The sequence below is a fragment of the Salmo salar genome, chromosome 03 (assembly GCF_965601325.2).
Source record: "Salmo salar chromosome 03, fSalSal1, whole genome shotgun sequence".
Classification (NCBI taxonomy): Eukaryota; Metazoa; Chordata; class Actinopteri; order Salmoniformes; family Salmonidae; genus Salmo; species Salmo salar.
This window is the reverse complement of record NC_138293.1, coordinates 1555327-1576257: the sequence shown is the minus strand read 5'-3', so window position 1 is coordinate 1576257 and position 20931 is coordinate 1555327. Positions and strand designations below refer to the sequence as shown.

Below are 20931 nucleotides of genomic sequence, written 5' to 3'. Positions count from 1 at the left end.
TGGAGACCTGGTCTGGACTTTCCACCGTAGTAGCACCAACGGAAACCCCTAAACACTTCCCCGAGCACTCCCGCGACCACCCGTGAGAGCCCTCTGTGGCCAAGAAACAGTGGGGTCATGACAAACTAACCAGGGTTGGCCTAGCAACACGGGAAATGCAGGAGAGTCAATAAGGAAGAGACTAATTCTCTCCTTGTGCCCCCCCTGCGTCACCATGCCCAGAGGAGTGGTGGCCTCCCTGATCAAACCTGACCCTAATGGTCGACTATCTAAGGCGTGAACGGGGAAGGGCACAGCCACGGGAACAATGGGGATCCCTAAACTAAGGGCGAATGATCTTTCTAGAAAATTCCCAGCCACGCCTGAATCGACGAGCGCCTTATGCTGGGAATGTGGGGAAAACTCAGGAAAAGTGACATACACAAATATATGTGCAACAGAGGTGGGTGAGAATGGTGCCGGCTCACCTGGGGTGACGCCAGAACTCCCTGCCTGCTGCCTCGATCCCCAGAGGAACCAACCCGGCACCGACCGGCACAGATGGTGTACAAGCTGGAACCTCCTCCGTTCTCCCTGCGCACCGCCCCTCCCAGCTCCATGGGTATCGGAGAGGGGGTGCTGGGGGATGGAACCCCCTCCGGTCTCCCTGAGCACCGCCCCTCCCAGCTCCATGGGTATCGGAGAGGGGGTGCTGGGGATGGAACCCCCTCCGGCCTCCCTGAGCACCGCCCCTCCCAGCTCCATGGGTATCGGAGAGGGGGTAGCTCGGGGATGGCACCAACAGACCCCGATCTGAACGTTTGCGGGTAGCCAGCAGGTTATCCAGTAGACTGCAGCGCAGACTGCAGTGATAATGGTCGATCAGGGCCCTGTAGTTCCATCCCGCGCCGGCAGCCAGGGTCCGAAACTTCAGCTCCTCGTCCCCTGCCTCAGATGGAAGAGGCGTTCACCCACCGGGCGGGTGGTCGAAGACTGCCCGGAAGCGGCGGGTGAACTCCTCAAACTGGTCCAACGCCACATCTCCCTCTCTCCACACGGTGTTGGCCCACTCCAGGGCTTTCCCGGTGAGGCACGAGACGAGGGCGGGCACCCTTTCACGGCCCGAAGGAGCCGGGTGGACGGTTGCCAGGTATAAGTCCAGCTGCAAGAGGAACCCCTGGCAGTTCCCAGCCGTCTCATCGTATTCCTGGGGAAGGGAGAGACGGATCCCACTGGGACCAGGAGAAGGAAGGACAAGGAGAGGGACCGACTTCGGAGGAAGTCGTGACACAGTGTGTCTGATGTTACATGGGAGACTGATAGGATTGGTTATGTTAAGTAGGTCACCTTAGTGGATTCCAGCTCGTAAATACACACTGAATTAAACATTCACATCCTTCTCACAGCTCATTTAGTCAACAATTCTGTTGCTGTAGAAACAAATTCTCCTCAGACCAACTAAAGGATCTAAGCCAGGAGTATTATACTGACTCTGAGGAGAGGCGCAGTCTATATACCTCCTGGATTTACTGAGGAGAGGAGAGGAGAGAGGAGAGAGAGAGAGGAGCAGTCTGTATACCTCCTGGTTTTACTGAGAAGAGGAGAGAAGAGAGGAGAGAGAGAGAGAGAGAGAGAGAGAGAGAGAGAGAGAGAGAGAGAGAGAGAGAGAGAGAGAGAGAGAGAGAGAGAGGAGAGGTCTGTATACCTCTTGGTTTTACTGAGAAGAGGAGAGAAGAGAGGAGAGAGAGAGAGAGAGAGAGAGAGAGAGAGAGAGAGAGGAGAGGTCTGTATACCTCCTGGTTTTACTGAGAAGAGGAGAGAAGAGAGGAGAGAGAGAGAGAGAGAGAGAGAGAGAGAGAGAGAGAGAGAGAGAGAGAGAGAGAGAGAGAGAGAGAGGAGAGGTCTGTATACCTCTTGGTTTTACTGAGGAGAGGAGAGGAGCAGAAAGGAGCGGAGAAGTCTATATTTATTTATATATTTTTTATTTAGCCTTTATTTAACTAGGCAAGTCAGTTAAGAACAAATTCTTATTTAATAGCTACAGCCTGCCCCGGCCAAACCCTCCCCTAGCCAGGCTGACGCTGGGCCAATTCTGTGCCGCCCTATGGTACTCCCGATCACGGCCAGTTGTGATACAGCCCGGGATCGAACCAGAGTCTGTAGTGATGCCTCTAGCACTGAGATGCAGTTCCTTAGACCACAGGAAGCCTAGATACTGCATCACTATTAACATGGTTAACGATCACCTTGTAGAGCATCACTAGAAACAAGGTTGGTTTGGAGACTGTGGAGACTTTTTCTATGGTAATGTTGATCTCCCATTCTTTACTCTCCCCTCTCCTCCTCCTCTGCTCCTCCTCCTCCTCCTCCTCCTCTGCTCCTCCTCCTCTTCCTCCTCCTCCTCCTCCTCTGCTCCTCCTCCTCCTCCTCTGCTCCACCTCTCCTCCTCCTCCTCCTCCTCTGCTGCTGCTCCTCCTCTCCTCCTCCTCTGCTCCTCCTTCTCCTCCTCCTCTGCTCCTCCTCCTCTGCTCCTCCTCATCCTCTGCTCCTCCTCTCCTCCTCCTCCTCCTCCTCCTCTGCTCCCCCTCCTCCTCCTCCTCCTCTCCTCCTCCTCTGCTCCTCCTCCTCCTCCTCTGCTCCTCCTCTCCTCCTCCTCCTCTCCTCCTCCTCCTCCTCTGCTCCTCCTCCTCCTCCTCCTCTGCTCCTCCTTCTCCTCTGCTCCTCCTCCTCCTCCTCCTCCTCCTCTCCTCCTCTCCTCCTCTGCTCCTCCTCCTCCTCCTCCTCCTCCTCTCCTCCTCTGCTCCTCCTCCTCCTCCTCTGCTCCTCCTCCTCTGCTTCTCCTCCTCCTCCTCTGCTTCTCCTCCTCTGCCCCTCCCCTCCTCCTCCTCTTCCTCCTCCTCTGCTCCTCCTCTGCTCCTCCTTCTCCTCCTCCTCCTCTGCTCCTCCTCCTCCTCTTCCTCCTCCTCTGCTCCTCCTCTGACCCTCCTCCTCCTCCTCCTCCTCCTCCTCCTCCTCCTCTGCTCCTCCTCCTCCTCCTCCTCCTATCCTCCTCCTCCTCCTCTGCTCCTCCTCCTCCTCTTCCTCCTCCTCCGCTCCTCCTCTGACCCTCCTCCTCCTCTGCTCCTCCTCCTCCTCCTCTGCTGCTCCTCCTCCTCTGTGCCTCCTCCTCCTCTGCTCCTCCTCCTCCTCTGCTCCTCCTCCTCCTCCTCCCCTCCTCCTCTTCCTCCTCCTCCTGCTCCTCCTCCTCCTCCTGCTCCTCCTCCTCTGCTCCTCCTCCTCCTCCTCTGTGCCTCCTCCTCCTCCTCCTCTCCTCCTCCTCCTCTCCTCTTCTTCCTCCTCCTCCTCCTCCCCTCCTCTCCTCCTCCTCCTCTCCTCTCAGTGTGATGTTTCTCCTTCAGTTCCCCAGGCTGCCCCTCCTCCTCCTCCTCCTCCCCCTGTCCTGTGATGCCTGTCCGTCAGGATGTCACTGCTACAGCCTGACTGTAGAGTGTGGATCTCTGGGACTCCGAGAGATCCCACAGAGAGTTCCTGACACAACACAGGTAAATATATATTGTAATACACAGGTTTGTGTCTGTACTCACACTAACCCATAAACACTGAGGTTGCTTTTTAAAACTTCTTAAGGATCCGCCCCTTTCAGTTTTCTCCTGAAATGACATACCCAAATCTAACTGCCTGTAGCTCAGGCCCTGAAGCAAGGATATGCATATTCTTGGTACCATTTGAAAGGAAACAGTTTGAAGTTTATGGAAATGTGAAAGGAATGTAGTAGAATATAACACAATAGATCTGGTAAAAAATAATACAAAGAAAAAAACGAACCGTTCTTTTGTATTTTTTTGTACCATCGTCTTTAAAATGCAAGAGAAAGGCCATAATTTATTATTCCAGCCCAGGTGCAATTTAGATTTTGGCCACTAGATGGCAGCAGTGTATTGCAAAGTTTTAAACTGATCCAAAGAACCATTGAATTTCTGTTCAAAATGTTGTATCAAGACTGCCCAAATGTGCCTAATTTGGTTATTAATACCTTTTTATGTTCAAAACTGTGAACTCTCCTCAAACAATAGCATGGTATTATTTCACTGTAATAGCTACTGTAAAGTGGACAGTACAGTTAGATTAACAATAATTTAAGCTTTCTGCCCATATCAGATATGTCTATATCCTGGGAAATGTTCTTGTGTCTTACAACCTCATGCTAATCACATTAGCCTACGTTAGCTCAACCGTCCCGTGGAAGGGACACCGATCCCGAAGACGTTTTAAATGACTTGGTAGACTGGTAGACTGGTAGACTGGTAGACTGTAGACTGGTAGACTGGTAGACTGGTAGACTGTAGACTGGTAGACTGGTAGACTGGTAGACTACAGCAGCTAAGTTCTCCTCAGTGTAGTAATGTGACTCAGAGTGTGTAGTAATGTCAGGCTGTCGCTCTGCTCCTCCCAGACAGTATTCCTGCAGGACAATGCTATCGTCCACATCCGTCGTTTGGACCTGTCAGGGCTGGGCCGGCTGCTCCACCTCTATCTCCAGAACAACAGCATCTCAGCCTTGGAGCCTGGGGCTTTCCTGGCTCAGGGCCCGCTGCTAGAGTTAGCCCTCAATGGGAACCTCATCCACCTGCTTACCCCGGACACCTTCACCGGCCTGGACCACCTCCGCATCCTCTACCTGGCAGCCAATCAGATCACACGGCTGCATGATCACACTTTTACTGGGCTGCAGGTCAGTCTCAAACCTTGACCCTTGACCGCTAACCCCTGAACCCTACACAAACATTACCTTTATAGGTCTACAGATCAGTAGGAAACACTACCCTTGGCCCTTAACCCTTGTTCCTTGGCCTTTAACCCTTAACCCTTGGCCCTTAACCCTTGGCCCTTAACCCTTGGCCCTTGGCCCTTAACCCTTAACCCTTGGCCCTTAACCCTTGGCCCTTAACCCTTAACCCTTGGCCCTTGGCCCTTAACCCTTAACCCTTGGCCCTTAACCCTTGGCCCTTAACCCTTGGCCCTTAACCCTTAACCCTTGGCCCTTAACCCTTGGCCCTTAACCCTTGGCCCTTAGCCCTTAACCCTTAACCCTTGGCCCTTAGCCCTTAGCCCTTAACCCTTAACCCTTAACCCTTAACCCTTAACCCTTAACCCTTAACCCTTGGCCCCTAACCCTTGGCCCTTAACCCTTAACCCTTAACCCTTAACCCTTGGCCCTTAGCCCTTAACCCTTAACCCTTAACCCTTGGCCCTTAACCCTTGGCCCTTAACCCTTGAACCTTGGCCCTTAACCCTTGGCCCCTAACCCTTGGCCCTTAACCCTTGGCCCTTAACCCTTGAACCTTGGCCCTTGGCCCTTAACCCTTGAACCTTGGCCCTTGGCCCTTAACCCTTGAACCTTGGCCCTTAACCCTTAACCCCTGGCCTACAATGTTTGTGCCCCATTGTGGAAATCTAGTTAATAATAATAGAAAAGTCCACATCCATGTCTGTTAAAGCTATAGATATTTAAATCAAATAGCTAAATCATCACTGGTAGGAACATCTTAAAACAATTCCATATGTTACCCCGCCCCCTCCCCCGGTTTAGACCGGGATTAGACTGTAGAGGGTTAACCCTACAGAACCCCCCTCCCCCCGGTTTAGACCGGGATTAGACTGTAGAGGGTTAACCCTACAGAACCCCTTCTATAACCTCTATCCCCCCACAGAGTCTACACCTGACCCCTAACCTCTATCCCCCCACAGAGTCTACACCTGACCCCTAACCTCTATCCCCCCACAGAGTCTACACCTGACCCCTAACCTCTATCCCCCCACAGAGTCTACACCTGACCCCTAACCTCTATCCCCCCATAGAGTCTACACCTGACCCCTAACCTCTATCCCCCCCCCCCCACAGAGTCTTCACCTGACCCCTAACCTCTATCCCCCCACAGAGTCTACACCTGACCCCTAACCTCTATCCCCCCACAGAGTCTACACCTGACCCCTAACCTCTATCCCCCCACAGAGTCTACACCTGACCCCTAACCTCTATCCCCCCACAGAGTCTACACCTGACCCCTAACCTCTATCCCCCCACAGAGTCTACACCTGACCCCTAACCTCTATCCCCCCCATAGAGTCTACACCTGACCCCTAACCTCTATCCCCCCCCCCCCCACAGAGTCTTCACCTGACCCCTAACCTCTATCCCCCCACAGAGTCTACACCTGACCCCTAACCTCTATCCCCCCACAGAGTCTACACCTGACCCCTAACCTCTATCCCCCCCCACAGAGTCTACACCTGACCCCTAACCTCTATCCCCCCACAGAGTCTACACCTGACCCCTAACCTCTATCCCCCCACAGAGTCTACACCTGACCCCTAACCTCTATCCCCCCCATAGAGTCTACACCTGACCCCTAACCTCTATCCCCCCCCACAGAGTCTACACCTGACCCCTAACCTCTATCCCCCCACAGAGTCTACACCTGACCCCTAACCTCTATCCCCCCACAGAGTCTACACCTGACCCCTAACCTCTATCCCCCCCCACAGAGACTACACCTGACCCCTAACCTCTATCCCTCCATAGAGTCTACACCTGACCCCTAACCTCTATCCCCCCACAGAGTCTACACCTGACCCCTAACCTCTATCCCCCCCACAGAGTCTACACCTGACCCCTAACCTCTATCCCCCCACAGAGTCTACACCTGACCCCTAACCTCTATCCCCCCACAGAGACTACACCTGACCCCTAACCTCTATCCCCCCACAGAGTCTACACCTGACCCCTAACCTCTATCCCCCCCCACAGGGTCTACACCTGACCCCTAACCTTTATCCCCCCCACAGAGTCTACACCTGACCCCTAACCTCTAACCCCCCCACAGAGACTACACCTGACCCCTAACCTCTATCCCCCCATAGAGTCTACACCTGACCCCTAACCTCTATCCCCCAACAGAGTCTACACCTGACCCCTAACCTCTATCCCCCCCATAGAGTCTACACCTGACCCCTAACCTCTATCCCCCCACAGAGTCTACACCTGACCCCTAACCTCTATCCCCCCCCCCCCCCACAGAGTCTTCACCTGACCCCTAACCTCTATCCCCCCACAGAGTCTACACCTGACCCCTAACCTCTATCCCCCCACAGAGTCTACACCTGACCCCTAACCTCTATCCCCCCACAGAGTCTACACCTGACCCCTAACCTCTATCCCCCCACAGAGTCTACACCTGACCCCTAACCTCTATCCCCCCACAGAGTCTACACCTGACCCCTAACCTCTATCCCCCCCATAGAGTCTACACCTGACCCCTAACCTCTATCCCCCCCCACAGAGTCTACACCTGACCCCTAACCTCTATCCCCCCACAGAGTCTACACCTGACCCCTAACCTCTATCCCCCCACAGAGTCTACACCTGACCCCTAACCTCTAACCCCCCCACAGAGACTACACCTGACCCCTAACCTCTATCCCCCCATAGAGTCTACACCTGACCCCTAACCTCTATCCCCCCACAGAGTCTACACCTGACCCCTAACCTCTATCCCCCCCCACAGAGTCTACACCTGACCCCTAACCTCTATCCCCCCACAGAGTCTACACCTGACCCCTAACCTCTATCCCCCCACAGAGACTACACCTGACCCCTAACCTCTATCCCCCCACAGAGTCTACACCTGACCCCTAACCTCTATCCCCCCCCACAGGGTCTACACCTGACCCCTAACCTTTATCCCCCCCACAGAGTCTACACCTGACCCCTAACCTCTAACCCCCCCACAGAGACTACACCTGACCCCTAACCTCTATCCCCCCATAGAGTCTACACCTGACCCCTAACCTCTATCCCCCAACAGAGTCTACACCTGACCCCTAACCTCTATCCCCCCCATAGAGTCTACACCTGACCCCTAACCTCTATCCCCCCACAGAGTCTACACCTGACCCCTAACCTCTACCCCCCCACAGAGTCTACAGGAGCTACACCTCCAGGAGAACAGTATAGAGGTGCTGGGTGACCAAGCTCTGTCTGGACTCTCCTCTCTGGCTCTCCTGGACCTCAGCAGGAACCAGCTACACACTCTCGGACCAGCTTCCATACGGCCCCTCGTCAGCCTGCAGGTCCTCAGAGTCACAGGTACATGGAAGGGCGTGCCCTAAAACTCCCTCCGTAGCTAGCTTGTTAAATGTTGCCACTAGTTTGTACGTTGTCCAATAGGGTGGTCATGTGGGTTTGTGATCGGAGGGGACAGGGACAGGAAGAGAAAGCTGTTAGCAGTCTACTGATGTCGATTTCACTAACGACAAAAACAGATGGACTGGAACGTCACGTTAAACACAACTGACTGTGAACTGAGACAGAATGACATTAACCCTCCTCTACAGAGAACCCGTGGCAGGGTGACTGAACTGAGACAGAATGACATTAACCCTCCTCTACAGAGAACCCGTGGCAGGGTGACTGAACTGAGACAGAATGACATTAACCCTCCTCTATAGAGAACTCGTGGCGGTGTGACAGAACTGAGACAGAATGACATTAACCCTCCTCTATAGAGAACCCGTGGCGGGGTGACTGAACTGAGACAGAATGACATTAACCCTCCTCTACAGAGAACCCGTGGCGGGGTGACTGAACTGAGACAGAATGACATTAACCCTCCTCTACAGAGAACCCGTGGCAGTGTGACTGAACTGAGACAGAATGACATTAACCCTCCTCTATAGAGAACCCGTGGCGGGGTGACTGAACTGAGACAGAATGACATTAACCCTCCTCTACAGAGAACCCGTGGCGGGGTGACTGAACTGAGACAGAATGACATTAACCCTCCTCTATAGAGAACTCGTGGCGGTGTGACTGAACTGAGACAGAATGACATTAACCCTCCTCTATAGAGAACTCGTGGCGGTGTGACAGAACTGAGACAGAATGACATTAACCCTCCTCTACAGAGAACCCGTGGCGGGGTGACTGAACTGAGACAGAATGACATTAACCCTCCTCTACAGAGAACCCGTGGCGGTGTGACTGAACTGAGACAGAATGACATTAACCCTCCTCTATAGAGAACCCGTGGCGGTGTGACAGAACTGAGACAGAATGACATTAACCCTCCTCTACAGAGAACCCGTGGCAGGGTGACTGAACTGAGACAGAATGACATTAACCCTCCTCTACAGAGAACCTGTGGCAGGGTGACTGAACTGAGACAGAATGACATTAACCCTCCTCTATAGAGAACTCGTGGCGGTGTGACTGAACTGAGACAGAATGACATTAACCCTCCTCTACAGAGAACCCGTGGCGGGGTGACTGAACTGAGACAGAATGACATTAACCCTCCTCTATAGAGAACCCGTGGCGGTGTGACAGAACTGAGACAGAATGACATTAACCCTCCTCTATAGAGAACCAGTGGCGGTGTGACTGAACTGAGACAGAATGACATTAACCCTCCTCTATAGAGAACCCGTGGCAGGGTGACTGAACTGAGACAGAATGACATTAACCCTCCTCTATAGAGAACCCGTGGCGGGGTGACTGAACTGAGACAGAATGACATTAACCCTCCTCTACAGAGAACCCGTGGCGGGGTGACTGAACTGAGACAGAATGACATTAACCCTCCTCTATAGAGAACCAGTGGCGGTGTGACTGAACTGAGACAGAATGACATTAACCCTCCTCTACAGAGAACCCGTGGCAGGGTGACTGAACTGAGACAGAATGACATTAACCCTCCTCTACAGAGAACCCGTGGCGGGGTGACTGAACTGAGACAGAATGACATTAACCCTCCTCTACAGAGAACCCGTGGCGGGGTGACTGAACTGAGACAGAATGACATTAACCCTCCTCTACAGAGAACCCGTGGCGGGGTGACTGAACTGAGACAGAATGACATTAACCCTCCTCTACAGAGAACCCGTGGCGGGGTGACTGAACTGAGACAGAATGACATTAACCCTCCTCTATAGAGAACCCGTGGCGGGGTGACTGAACTGAGACAGAATGACATTAACCCTCCTCTACAGAGAACCCGTGGCGGGGTGACTGAACTGAGACAGAATGACATTAACCCTCCTCTATAGAGAACCCGTGGCGGGGTGACTGAACTGAGACAGAATGACATTAACCCTCCTCTACAGAGAACCCGTGGCAGGGTGACTGAACTGAGACAGAATGACATTAACCCTCCTCTACAGAGAACCCGTGGCGGGGTGACTGAACTGAGACAGAATGACATTAACCCTCCTCTACAGAGAACCCGTGGCGGGGTGACTGAACTGAGACAGAATGACATTAACCCTCCTCTATAGAGAACCCGTGGCGGGGTGACTGAACTGAGACAGAATGACATTAACCCTCCTCTACAGAGAACCCGTGGCAGGGTGACTGAACTGAGACAGAATGACATTAACCCTCCTCTACAGAGAACCCGTGGCGGGGTGACTGAACTGAGACAGAATGACATTAACCCTCCTCTACAGAGAACCCGTGGCAGTGTGACTGAACTGAGACAGAATGACATTAACCCTCCTCTATAGAGAACCCGTGGCGGGGTGACTGAACTGAGACAGAATGACATTAACCCTCCTCTATAGAGAACTCGTGGCGGTGTGACAGAACTGAGACAGAATGACATTAACCCTCCTCTATAGAGAACCCGTGGCAGGGTGACTGAACTGAGACAGAATGACATTAACCCTCCTCTATAGAGAACCCGTGGCGGGGTGACTGAACTGAGACAGAATGACATTAACCCTCCTCTACAGAGAACCCGTGGCAGGGTGACTGAACTGAGACAGAATGACATTAACCCTCCTCTATAGAGAACCCGTGGCGGGGTGACTGAACTGAGACAGAATGACATTAACCCTCCTCTACAGAGAACCCGTGGCGGGGTGACTGAACTGAGACAGAATGACATTAACCCTCCTCTATAGAGAACTCGTGGCGGTGTGACTGAACTGAGACAGAATGACATTAACCCTCCTCTATAGAGAACTCGTGGCGGTGTGACAGAACTGAGACAGAATGACATTAACCCTCCTCTACAGAGAACCCGTGGCGGGGTGACTGAACTGAGACAGAATGACATTAACCCTCCTCTACAGAGAACCCGTGGCGGTGTGACTGAACTGAGACAGAATGACATTAACCCTCCTCTATAGAGAACCCGTGGCGGGGTGACTGAACTGAGACAGAATGACATTAACCCTCCTCTACAGAGAACCCGTGGCGGGGTGACTGAACTGAGACAGAATGACATTAACCCTCCTCTATAGAGAACCAGTGGCGGTGTGACTGAACTGAGACAGAATGACATTAACCCTCCTCTATAGAGAACCCGTGGCAGGGTGACTGAACTGAGACAGAATGACATTAACCCTCCTCTACAGAGAACCCGTGGCGGGGTGACTGAACTGAGACAGAATGACATTAACCCTCCTCTACAGAGAACCCGTGGCGGGGTGACTGAACTGAGACAGAATGACATTAACCCTCCTCTACAGAGAACCCGTGGCGGGGTGACTGAACTGAGACAGAATGACATTAACCCTCCTCTACAGAGAACCCGTGGCGGGGTGACTGAACTGAGACAGAATGACATTAACCCTCCTCTATAGAGAACCCGTGGCGGGGTGACTGAACTGAGACAGAATGACATTAACCCTCCTCTACAGAGAACCCGTGGCAGGGTGACTGAACTGAGACAGAATGACATTAACCCTCCTCTACAGAGAACCCGTGGCAGGGTGACTGAACTGAGACAGAATGACATTAACCCTCCTCTACAGAGAACCCGTGGCGGGGTGACTGAACTGAGACAGAATGACATTAACCCTCCTCTACAGAGAACCCGTGGCAGGGTGACTGAACTGAGACAGAATGACATTAACCCTCCTCTACAGAGAACCCATGGCGGGGTGACTGAACTGAGACAGAATGACATTAACCCTCCTCTACAGAGAACCCGTGGCAGGGTGACTGAACTGAGACAGAATGACATTAACCCTCCTCTATAGAGAACCCGTGGCAGGGTGACTGAACTGAGACAGAATGACATTAACCCTCCTCTACAGAGAACCCGTGGCAGGGTGACTGAACTGAGACAGAATGACATTAACCCTCCTCTACAGAGAACCCGTGGCGGGGTGACTGAACTGAGACAGAATGACATTAACCCTCCTCTACAGAGAACCCGTGGCGGGGTGACTGAACTGAGACAGAATGACATTAACCCTCCTCTATAGAGAACCCGTGGCGGGGTGACTGAACTGAGACAGAATGACATTAACCCTCCTCTATAGAGAACCCGTGGCGGGGTGACTGAACTGAGACAGAATGACATTAACCCTCCTCTACAGAGAACCCGTGGCGGTGTGACTGTGCTCTCCACTGGCTGAGGTCGTGGATCGACGCTGAGGGTCAGAGGTTTCTGAGCTGGTCGGAGCGCCGTCTGCTGTGTGCCGAACCCCCTCGCCTGGCATACCTCAGTCTGTTGGAGGTGGCAGCTAACAGCCTGGTCTGTACACACACGCCTATACACACACACACACACACACACACACACACACCTGTACACACACACACACACACCTGTACACACACACACACACACCTGTACACACACACACACACCTGTACACACACACACCTGTACACACACACACCTGTACACACACACACCTGTACACACACACACCTGTACACACACACACACCTGTACTACAAACACACCTGTACTACACACACACACACACACCTGTACACACACACACACCTGTACACACACACACACACACACACCTGTACACACACACACACACCTGTACACACACACACACACACACCTGTACACACACACACACACACACACACACACACACACACACACACACACACACACACACACACACACACACACCTACACCTGTACACACACACACACACACCTGTACACACACACACACACCTGTACACACACACACACACACCTGTACACACACGTACACACACACACACGTACACACACACCTGTACACACACATACACACACACACACCTGTACACACACACACACACACCTGTACACACACACACACACACCTGTACACACACACCTGTACACACACACCTGTACACACACACACACCTGTACACACACACACACCTGTACACACACACACACCTGTACACACACACACACACACCTGTACACACACACACACACACCTGTACACACACACACACACACACACACACACACACGTACACACACACACACACACACACACACACACACACACACACACACACACACACACACCTGTACACACACTCACACAGAGAAATACAAACACACACATCCCAGCACACACACACACACACACACACACCTGTATACACACACACACACACACACACACACACACACACACACACACACACACACACACACACACACACCTGTACACACACCTGTACACACACACACACACCTGTACACACACACACACACACACCTGTACACACACACACACACACACACACACACACACACCTGTACACACACACACACACACACACACACACACACCTGTACACACACACACACACACACACACACACACACACACACACACACACACCTGTACACACACACACACACACACACACACCTGTACACACACACACACACACCTGTACACACACACACACACACACACACACACACACCTGTACACACACACACACACACACACACACACACACACACACCTGTACACACACACACACACACACACACCTGTACACACACACACACACACACACACCTGTACTACACACACACACACACACACCTGTACTACACACACACACACCTGTACACACACACCTGTACACACACACACACACACACACCTGTACACACCTGTACACACACGTACACACACACACACACACACACACGTACACACACACACGTACACACACACACACACACACCTGTACACACACACCTGTACACACACCTGTACACACACACCTGTACACACACACACCTGTACACACACACACACACACCTGTACACACACACACACACACACACACACACACACACACACACACACACACACACACACCTGTACACACACACACACACACACACACACACACACACACACACACACACACACACACACACACACACACACACCTGTATACACACACACACACACACACACACACACACACACACACACACACACCACACACACACACACACACACACACACCTGTACACACACCTGTACACACACACACACACCTGTACACACACACACACACACACCTGTACACACACACACACACACACACACACACACCTGTACACACACACACACACCTGTACACACACACACACACACACACACACACCTGTACACACACACACACACACACACACACACACACACACACACACACACACACACACACACACACACACACACACACACACACACACACCTGTACACACACTCACACAGAGAAATACAAACACACACATCCCAGCACACACACACACACACACACACACCTGTACACGTTCGTCCACATGTCATCCATGTTGGTCTTGATCCCACAGGTGTGTATCCCTCCTGTTTTACACCTGGAGCCCAGCCAACTCACCGTGCAGCTGGGAGAGAGTCTCAGAGTGGCCTGCCAGGCCTCTGGATTCCCCCGGCCCCTGGTCACCTGGAGAAAGATCTCCCAGGGCAGGGCCCTGCTAGGGCCCAGAGGACAGCTGCAGGAGCTGGGAGGAGACGGGGACACGAGGAGACAGGAAAGGGGAGAAGAGGGGGTGAAGAGGAGAGGAGGAAGAGGAGGAGGGGTAGCAAGGGATGTGCGGGGGCCAATGGGCGTGCTGACAGAGGAGGAAGTGGAAGGGGGAGAGATGGAGAGCTTCGACCCGGACACAGGAAGTGGAATGCTGTTCCTAAGCAACGTGACGGTGGCTCACGCCGGGCTCTACGTGTGCGAGGCCTTGAACCCTGGTGGGGTGGCCCACATGACCTTTCACCTCGCCATCAACACGACGTCATCAACCGCGCTCTGGCCTCGGCTGCACTCCTCCTCGTCGTCCCTCTACCTGGGGGAGGAGGTGGGGGTTAGCCAGGAGCTCCTGTACGATATGGGCAGTATGGACTTCTCGGCTCTGGGCCCGGCCGCTCAGACTGTCATCGCAGCGAGCATCTCTCTGCTGGTTCTGATCGTTCTGCTGCTAGTCCTTCTGATCTACAGTCGCCAGCAGCAACACAAACAGGTCTGGACATGTCTTAGTACTCAATACACCCTTCAGTATGTAGTACTAACTGCATACTACTCAATACACCCTTCAGTATGTAGTACTACCTGCGTACTACTCAATACACCCTTCAGTATGTAGTACTACCTGCGTACTACTCAATACACCCTTCAGTATGTAGTACTACCTGCGTACTACTCAATACACCCTTCAGTATGTAGTACTAACTGCATACTACTCAGTACACCCTTCAGTATGTATTACTACCTGCATACTACTCAATACACCCTTCAGTATGTAGTACTAACTGCATACTACTCAGTACACCCTTCAGTATGTAGTACTACTTGCGACCTACTCAATACACCCTTCAGTATGTAGTACTACCTGCATACTACTCAATACACCCTTCAGTATGTAGTACTAACTGCATACTACTCAGTACACCCTTCAGTATGTAGTACTACCTGCATACTACTCAGTACACCCTTCAGTATGTAGTACTAATTATTACACCCTTCAGTATGTAGTACTACCTGTGTACTACTCAGTACACCCTTCAGTATGTAGTACTAACTGTGTACTACTCAATACACCATTCAGTATGTAGTACTACCTGCATACTACTCAATACACCCTTCAGTATGTAGTACTAACTGCATACTACTCAGTACACCCTTCAGTATGTAGTACTACCTGCATACTACTCAGTACACCCTTCAGTATGTAGTACTAATTATTACACCCTTCAGTATGTATTACTACCTGCATACTACTCAATACACCCTTCAGTATGTAGTACTAACTGCATACTACTCAGTACACCCTTCAGTATGTAGTACTACTTGCGACCTACTCAATACACCCTTCAGTATGTAGTACTACCTGCATACTACTCAATACACCCTTCAGTATGTAGTACTAACTGCATACTACTCAGTACACCCTTCAGTATGTAGTACTACCTGCATACTACTCAGTACACCCTTCAGTATGTAGTACTAATTATTACACCCTTCAGTATGTAGTACTACCTGTGTACTACTCAGTACACCCTTCAGTATGTAGTACTAACTGTGTACTACTCAATACACCATTCAGTATGTAGTACTACCTGCATACTACTCAATACACCCTTCAGTATGTAGTACTAACTGCATACTACTCAGTACACCCTTCAGTATGTAGTACTAACTGTATACTACTCAGTACACCCTTCAGTATGTAGTACTAACTGCATACTACTCAGTACACCCTTCAGTATGTAGTGCTACCTGCGTACTACTCAATACACCTTTCAGTATGTAATACTAACTGCATACTACTCAATACACCCTTCAGTATGTAGTACTAACTGCATACTACTCAATACACCCTTCAGTATGTAGTACTAACTGCGTACTACTCAATACACCCTTCAGTATGTAGTACTACCTGCGTACTACTCAGTACACCCTTCAGTATGTAATACTAACTGCATACTACTCAGTACACCCTTCAGTATGTAGTACTACCTGCATACTACTCAATACACCCTTCAGTATGTAGTACTAACTGCATACTACTCAATACACCCTTCAGTATGTAGTACTAACTGCATACTACTCAATACACCCTTCAGTATGTATTAATATGTGTTATTAATATGTGTTGTGTTCATGTATTACAGTTTTCCCCAATTGTTCCCCAATGTATTACAGTTTTCCCCGTTTGCTGAAACTACATCTCAAATACTAAAAACTTTAAACACAAATCACAAAAACAGTTTCTCCCTTTTCAACCCCACAGACATCTGCAAAAATAAAAACACAGCAATCAGTCTCTGCTCAAAATGAAACTTTACGTAGAAATGACACACACACACACACAGACACACACACACACACACACACACACACACACACACACACACACACACACACACACACACACACACACACACACACACACACACACACACACACACACACACCAAATTAATCTAACTTAGTGACAACTGAGATCACACTAATGGGACATATTCAAAACACTACTATGTGTAAAATGTACAATTAAATGTAAAAAAATGTAAATGTACTATTAGAATCTATTTCGGTGTAAAGACTAAGATATTGTTATACTGTATATTGTTTGTGTGTTTTCTCAAACAAGAAAGGAACACAAATGCAAAAATCAAAGTTTTATATTTCAACATGACTCTAACAGCATACTGTATGCACACATACAGTAAAAAAATGCCAACGTAGCTGTGCATATGGGGAACATTTCCCCCCGCGCTGGCCAGGTACCTCAATGATTGGCGCGTTGACCAATGACGTTCCTTCCTCGTCACCCTCGTCTTCGCTGAATCGAATCCAGCCTCATCTATGAATATGAGTTCCTGGGGCGACGGGACGGACATCCAACTCCAGGATTATCTGAAATGACAGTACATACTGTAAATATTGTACAGTAAAGTTCACTGGCAACATCAATGAGTCTAATGTTTTTAAGAGGGTAACGCTAGTACATTAATTACTTGAACATATTCCGTACCGTTTATCCTTCACTCTTCGGGAATTCCTTTCAAAACGGGACTCTGTAGATTTGCTTCATCCAGAGATGGTGTTTCTGAAGGATGCTGTGGTTGATAAACTCACTCTGATGTTATGGAAGATGGCAGGGGGTTTTTCAATCATCTGTTGTTGGATTTCCCCGCAGTCTAATGACATTATTTTCAACTATCATTTGCACCATGGCAGCCTGCTGTTCGTCTGTAAACAGACGGGTTCTACCAGCCTCCTGTTCGTCTGTAAACAGACGGGTTCTACCAGCCTCCTGTTCGTCTGTAAACAGACGGGTTCTACCATCCTCCTGTTCGTCTGTAAACAGACGGGTTCTACCAGCCTGCTGTTCATCTGTAAACAGATGCTGTCTGTAACGTGGGTCGTCTAATGGGGACCAAGACGTGGTGTGTGTCTCGCTCATATTTACTTTTATTAAACTCTCAAACAACAAAACAACAAAACGACCGTAAACAGTCCTGTCAGGTGCAACATACACAAAACAGGAAACAACCACCCACAAAACACAGGAACAAACACCCCTACTAAATAGGGCCTTCAATTAGAGACAACGAGGAACAGCTGCCTCCAATTGAAGGTCAACCCAAGAAACTTAAACATAGAAATAGACACACTAGAACAAACATAGAAATATACTAACATAGAACATAAACCAAAAGCCCCGAAACACATAAAACAAACACCCCCTGCCACGCCCTGACCAAACTACAATAACAAATAACCCCCTTTACTGGTCAGGACGTGACACTGTGGCCTTTTTATCCACACCAAAGGTCTGATTGCAAAGTGAACATTTAAGCAATTCGTGTTTGCAGATGAGAAGAGAGAAAGTGATAAAATTGGTAATTGAGCTTAGCTTGTTGAACAGTGTTGCTTTTCATTTGAACACAATAGATTTTAGTTGTGAAGGTTGTGCCAAAGGTAGAGAATTGTGTGTTGTGTTAATACGTTAATTTGTTGTGTTGTTGTATTACCAGCCATTCTGCAGCAGTAGTAGAAGCAGCAGTAAGGAAGAGAGGATATTGTACGTTAATAACTACTCAGACGGGCCCACCACCTTCTCTCAGCTGGAAGAGTACCGTGACGACGCTGGACAGATGACGTCCATCCACAACTGCTCCTGCCCTGGCCCCGCCCTGCCAACACATGCAGGACTCCTAGCCAATCAGCAGGCGGCGCTGGTACTACAGGAAGTTATTCATGCCCAGGTTAGGAAGGTAAAGAACCTTTTACATTGTGCCCCCCCCCCAAAAAATCCTATAAAATACTCTAAATAGGATTGTTAAACACAGTGAAGCTAAAACTTTTCATTTGGCTTTGTACTCCAACATTTTGGACTTAAGATCAAATGTTTTATATGGAGGTGACAGTACAGAATGTCACCTTTTTATTCGTGGGACATTTTCATGCAAAACTGTTTTACCGTTTAGAGATGAATGTATTTTATGTATCTAGTCCCCCCCATTTGAAGGTGTCATACATATTTAAAGAATTTATTTTATAGTGTTTTACATTTTACATTTAGTCAAAAGTTTAGTATTTGGTCCCATATTGCTAAAATGCAATGATTGCATCAACTTTCTGACTCTACAAACTGGGATGCATTTGCTGTTTGTTTTGGTTGTGTTTCAGATTATTTTGTGCCCAATAGAAATGAATGGTAAATAATGTATTGTGTCATTTTTGGAGTCACTTTTATTGTAAATAAGATGTTTCTGAACACTTCTACGTGAATTTTGTTGTTCCCATGATTACAGATAATCATAAATGAATCGTGAATAATGATGAGTGAGAAAGTTAGACGCTTCTAAGACCATTCCTCTAAAACATGATAACCTCTGACCATTACCAATACCAGGGAAGGTTAGTATGTTTATTTATATGGAACCCCATTAGCTGCTCTTCCTGGGGTCCACAAAACATACAAAACATGATAAGTAACGAAAGTAACAGTAATATCTAACAATTCACAACAATACACACAAATCTAAGGTAAAATAATGGTTAAGAAATATATAAATATTAGGACGAGCAATGTTGGAGTGGCATTGACTAAAATACAGTAGAATAGAAGACAGTAAATACATATGAGATGAGTAAAGCAGTATGTAAACATTATTAAAGTGACCAGTGTTCCATTATTAAAGTGACCAGTGTTCCATGTCTCTGTATATAGGGCAGCAGCCTCTAATGTGCAGGTTGAGTAGCCGGCTAGTGATTGGGTCTCCATGTGGGCTGCAGCCTCTCTGAGTTAGTGATGGCTGTTTATTAACAGTCTGATGGCCTTGAGATAGAAGCTGTTTTTCAGTCTCTCGGTCCCAGCTTTGATGGACCTGTACTGACCTCGCCTTCTGGATGATAGTGGGGTGAACAAGCAGTGGCTCGGGTGGTTGTTGTCCTTGATTATCTTTTTGGCCTTCCTGTGACATCAGGTGTTGTAGGTGTCCTGGAGGGCAGCTAGTTTGCCCCCGGTGATGCGTTGGGAAGACCGCACCACCCTCTGGAGAACCCTGTGGTTGCGGGCGGTGCAGTTGCCATACCAGGCGGTGCAGTTGCCGTACCAGGCGGTGCAATTGCCGTACCAGGCGGTGATACAGCCCGACAGGACGCTCTCAATTGTGCATATGTAAAAGTTTGTGAGGGTCTTCGGGAGCCAAGCCGATTTTCTTCAGCCTCCTGAAGTTGAAGAGGTGCTGTTTATCCTTCTTCACCACACTCTGTGTGGGTGGACCATTTCAGGTCGTTGGTGATGTGGACACCGAGGAACTTGAAGCTTTTCACTTTCTCCACTGCGGTCCTGTTGATGTGGATAGGGGTGTGCTTTCTCTGCTGTTTCCTGAAGTCTACGATCAGCTCCTTCGATTTGTTAACATTGAGGGAAATGTTATTTTCCTGGCACCACTCCGCCAGGACCCTCACCTCCTCCCTGTAGGGTGTCTCGTCATTGTTGGTAATCAAGCTACCCACTACTGTTGTGTCGTCTGCAAGCTTGATGATTGAGTTGGAGGCGTGCCACGTAGTCATGGGTGAACAGGGAGTACAGGAGGGGGCTGAGCACCCA

At 49.8% G+C, this 20931-nt stretch overlaps 1 protein-coding gene across 1 annotated transcript; it reads left to right on the top strand.

Moving 5' to 3' along the window:
* Positions 1-670: 670 nt before the first annotated feature.
* On the top strand, positions 671-19951 carry LOC106596172 (leucine-rich repeat-containing protein 24). The gene is made up of 7 exons (XM_045714334.2): positions 671-774; positions 3359-3521; positions 4433-4711; positions 7957-8125; positions 12364-12521; positions 14647-15324; positions 18848-19951. Exons 1-7 carry the CDS (start codon positions 671-673, stop codon positions 19145-19147), a joined length of 1851 nt encoding a protein of 616 aa, XP_045570290.2. The 3' UTR covers positions 19148-19951.
* Positions 19952-20931: the final 980 nt, after the last annotated feature.

Coding starts and splice junctions, on each gene's coding strand:
- LOC106596172 (XM_045714334.2), top strand. CDS start 671: ATGGGTATCGGAGAGGGGGTGCTGGGGATGGAACCCCCTCCGGCCTCC. Junction 4,712..7,956: donor ACACTTTTACTGGGCTGCAG/GTCAGTCTCAAA, acceptor ACCCCCCCACAG/AGTCTACAGGAGCTACACCT. Junction 12,522..14,646: donor AGGTGGCAGCTAACAGCCTG/GTCTGTACACAC, acceptor TTGATCCCACAG/GTGTGTATCCCTCCTGTTTT.